We start from the raw sequence: 3,637 nt of genomic DNA on the forward strand, positions 1-3,637 counted from the left end.
AGCCCTGTGTTGGGCTCTGCTCTGACAGCAAGGAGCCTATTTGGGATTTTCTCTCTCCCTCTCTCTCTGCCCCTCTGCCATGCAACAGCCCTCTCTCTCTCTGTCTCAAATAACATAAATAAACATTTTTTTTTTTTAATTTTAAAGAGGGGCGCCTGGGTGGCGCAGTCGGTTAAGCGTCCGACTTCAGCCAGGTCACGATCTCACGGTCCGTGAGTTCGAGCCCCGCGTCGGGCTCTGGGCTGATGGCTCGGAGCCTGGAGCCTGTTTCCGATTCTGTGTCTCCCTCTCTCTCTGTCCCTCCCCCGTTCATGCTCTGTCTCTCTCTGTCCCAAAAATAAAATAAACGTTGAAAAAAAAAATTAAAAAAAAAAAAATTTTAAAGAGATTATATGACTAACTTAAAGATCCCAAATATCAGAAACAATTTTTAAAAAGTCTGAGCAATTAGAGCAAACATTCTACTTTACTGCCACGAAATACAAATACAGAAATTATGCTTCTACTCCCCCAGTCTCTACTCTGGAAAAAGCTTTCTCTCTCTGCTTATGGGATGAGAACAACGCATCACGTCATTTTTATGGAACTTTCTGAGAAGTGACGTGGACGCAGGGTTGGAGGCCCTGGAGCCTTCTAATTAGGATTACTTCCATATGATCCACGTTCAGATGCTGAACTGAGCCAAATGGACCACCCAAGACAAAGCTGAGGAGGCAACTGTTCCATGGCTTGTGTCATAAATTAAACCTAAAGCATCTTTCCAAGGAAGTGATCAGCAGATAACCGTCAGCATAAAAATCCTACATGGAAATCAAGTAGAGGAGTGGTCCACTAACAAATGAAAAGGGGCTTAACGTCACTGGTTTGAGGGAATTAAAGGTAAATGTGTCCTTTCTCACCTCTCTGCTGGCCTGCTGAGATAGCCTGCTAACAGCAGAGCAACATTCTTGCAGAATTCTCCTTCCATTCGTGCAAGCAGAGCAATCTTTTAAAAACAGAAAATCAAGTTGTCTTTCCACTGCTTGAAACCTGGCTTCCCAGTTCACTTCCCAGGTTTGTTTGTTTGAGTTTTAAAATTTATTTATTTTTGAGAGAGACGGTGGGGAGTCAGGGGGGTGGGCAGGGAGTGAATGAGCGAGAGAGGTGCTGAGGGAGAGAGAGGGAGACAGAGGATCCCAAGCAGGCTCTGTGGCTCAGCACAGAGCCGGATGCCGGGCTCGAACTCACGAGTTGTGAGATCATGACCAGAGCTGAAACCAAGAGTCAGAGGCTTAACCCACTGAGCCCCCCAGGCATTCCCCGCCAGCCCCGCCCCCACCCCCGTATATTTAAACACAAGCTGCAACATACTTTAACATAAATTGAATATAAATTACATGGGGCTGCAACATTTTGCATTTACAACGTCTTAGAAATCTTTTCACGTTACACACGGAGATCGCTCTCTTTGTAGCCTACGAAGCGCTAGACAGGCTACGGCTCCCTTGTCTACTTTCTTTTTTTGTTATTATTTTTTTAAACGTTTTATTTATTTTTGAGAGAGAGCACAAGTGGGGGAGGGGCAGAGAGAGGGGGACAGAGGAGCCCTAGCAACTCTGCACTGATGTGGGGCTTGAACTCACCAACCAGGAGATCATGACTTAAGCGGAAGTCGTAAGCTCAACTGGCTGGGCCACCCAGGTGCCCCAGGTATTCTCTTATTAATGACTATTTAGATAGTTAACCCTTTTCTGTTGGTCTATATAAATGGGGCTGAAGGGAACATTCTACATATGTCTTCTTGTTTTACTTTGAGAGTTTATCTTAAGACACTGAGAAGCAGTTTTATAAAACTTCAATAGCCACAGCCAAGTTGCCTTCCAAACTAACTGTGGGCACACCCCACCCTAGGAGTGTGAGCTCTATTTACTCACACCTTTGCCAATATTTTCTTCTCGGTGTTCTGGAATGTCTATTCCTGCGACTCATACCATTCTTTAACTCTAGGAAATTCTTGTGTATTCTTTCTTGAATCATTTCTTTAAATACTGTATCCCTCCACCCTCTCCATTTTCTGTGTGTGAATGGTGGAACTTTGAATCTACACCTCATGTTCCTGGAGTTTCCTTTCCTACTTACCATCTTTTCTCCTGCATGGTGAAAAGGAGGATTTCTTGGCTCCATCTTCCAAGTTACGAACGTGCTCTTGGTTAGAGTGCAGTCCCCGCTTGCACTGCGGGGTTGCGTCCTTGCTGCACTGAGCTGCACCTGCCGCCCATGGCCCCGGCCCCAGAGCGCGTTGCCGGGCGCGCAGCTTGCAGAGCGCACGCGGCCCAAGTCCCGGGCCCAACCGTCTGTAGCCGGGTCTTGCCCAGCAGCCATGGGGGCGTCGGGGCGGCTCCTGCACACGGTGATCCCCGGCGCCCCGGGCTCCGGCAAGCACACCCTGGCTTTGCGCATCACCAAACACTTCCGGCTGAAAAAGTTCTCCAGCGGGGACCTGATCCGAGAAAACATGCTGAGGGACACAGAGATCGGTGTGCTCGCCAAAGTTTTCATGGACCAGGGGAAGCTCATCCCGGACGACGTCATGACCCGGGTGACCCTTCACGAGCTGAAAAATTTCAGCCAGGAGAGCTGGCTGTTGTGTGGTTTCCCCAGAACACTACGACAAGCTGAGGCCCTGGATAGAGTTTATCAGATACACCTGGTGTTGAACCTGAACGTGCCCTCTGAGGTCATCCAGCAACGCCTCTCCGCTCGCTGGATTCATCCAGGCAGTGGGCGCGTCTACAACCTCGAATTCAAACCTCCCAACGTGGTTGGTGTGGACGATCTGACCGGTGAGCCTTTCGTTCAGCGTGAGGACGATAGACCAGAGACGCTCATCAAGAGGCTGAAGGTTTACGAAGACCAACCAAACCTGTCCTGGAATATTACCGGAAGAAGGGAGTGTTGGAAACTTTCTCCGGAACAGAGACCAACGAGATCTGGCCCTGTATGCATGCTCTCCTGCAAACAAAAGTTCCACAAATAGACCCAAAAGCATCGGTTATTCCATGAGGACACATGCTGGCTGGCAGTTAGCAAGACGAACAGAATCTCTTCTTCTTTTCGTTTACAAGTTCCTTGTTCTAAGTACTCTGCCGTGGACGGATTCCTTGAAAGTTACATTAGTTCATTTCTGTGGATGTTATTTTGTTATTTTCTAAGGATCCGCCAAATGAGTCTCATGCTGAAATTTGTCTTTGGAGAGTTCCTGGTGTGTTTCATCCAGCTTTGGGGGCGCAATTCAAAATGTCCAAGCTTAAAAAATTCTCTTGGAGCAAGATTAAAAGAGCAATTGGTAGCAATAGGACTTTTGTTCAGGAGGAAAAAGTGATTGGTTTCCTATTTTTCTGGAAAAGTAAAAAATTACATTATATGAATTTGGAGAAAGTGTCTAATTAATCAGAGGCTTTTGTATAGCCAGATGAAAAAAAAAAAAAAAAAAACAACCCAAAAAACAAACAACAACAACAACAACAACAACAAAACCAAAAAAACCCCACATTTCCAGCACATGGGGCATGGTTTTGTGAGATGCTGTATCTATAAAATTCTGTACGTATAAATTCAGATAAAAATAGCTGGATTTATAAATTCAGTACAGAATGCA

General features: G+C 46.3%; 1 protein-coding gene across 1 annotated transcript; it reads left to right on the top strand.

The window, feature by feature from the left end:
- Nucleotides 1–2,359: 2,359 nt before the first annotated feature.
- Nucleotides 2,360–3,260, top strand: LOC125935132 (GTP:AMP phosphotransferase AK3, mitochondrial-like). The gene is given in 2 exon segments (XM_049648831.1): nt 2,360–2,891; nt 2,894–3,260. Coding segments are annotated over 2 exon segments (681 nt in total). The 3' UTR covers nt 3,043–3,260.
- The last annotated feature ends 377 nt before the right edge of the window (nt 3,261–3,637 follow it).

This window comes from Panthera uncia (genome assembly GCF_023721935.1).
Source record: "Panthera uncia isolate 11264 chromosome A1 unlocalized genomic scaffold, Puncia_PCG_1.0 HiC_scaffold_17, whole genome shotgun sequence".
In the NCBI taxonomy this organism is placed as follows: Eukaryota; Metazoa; Chordata; class Mammalia; order Carnivora; family Felidae; genus Panthera; species Panthera uncia.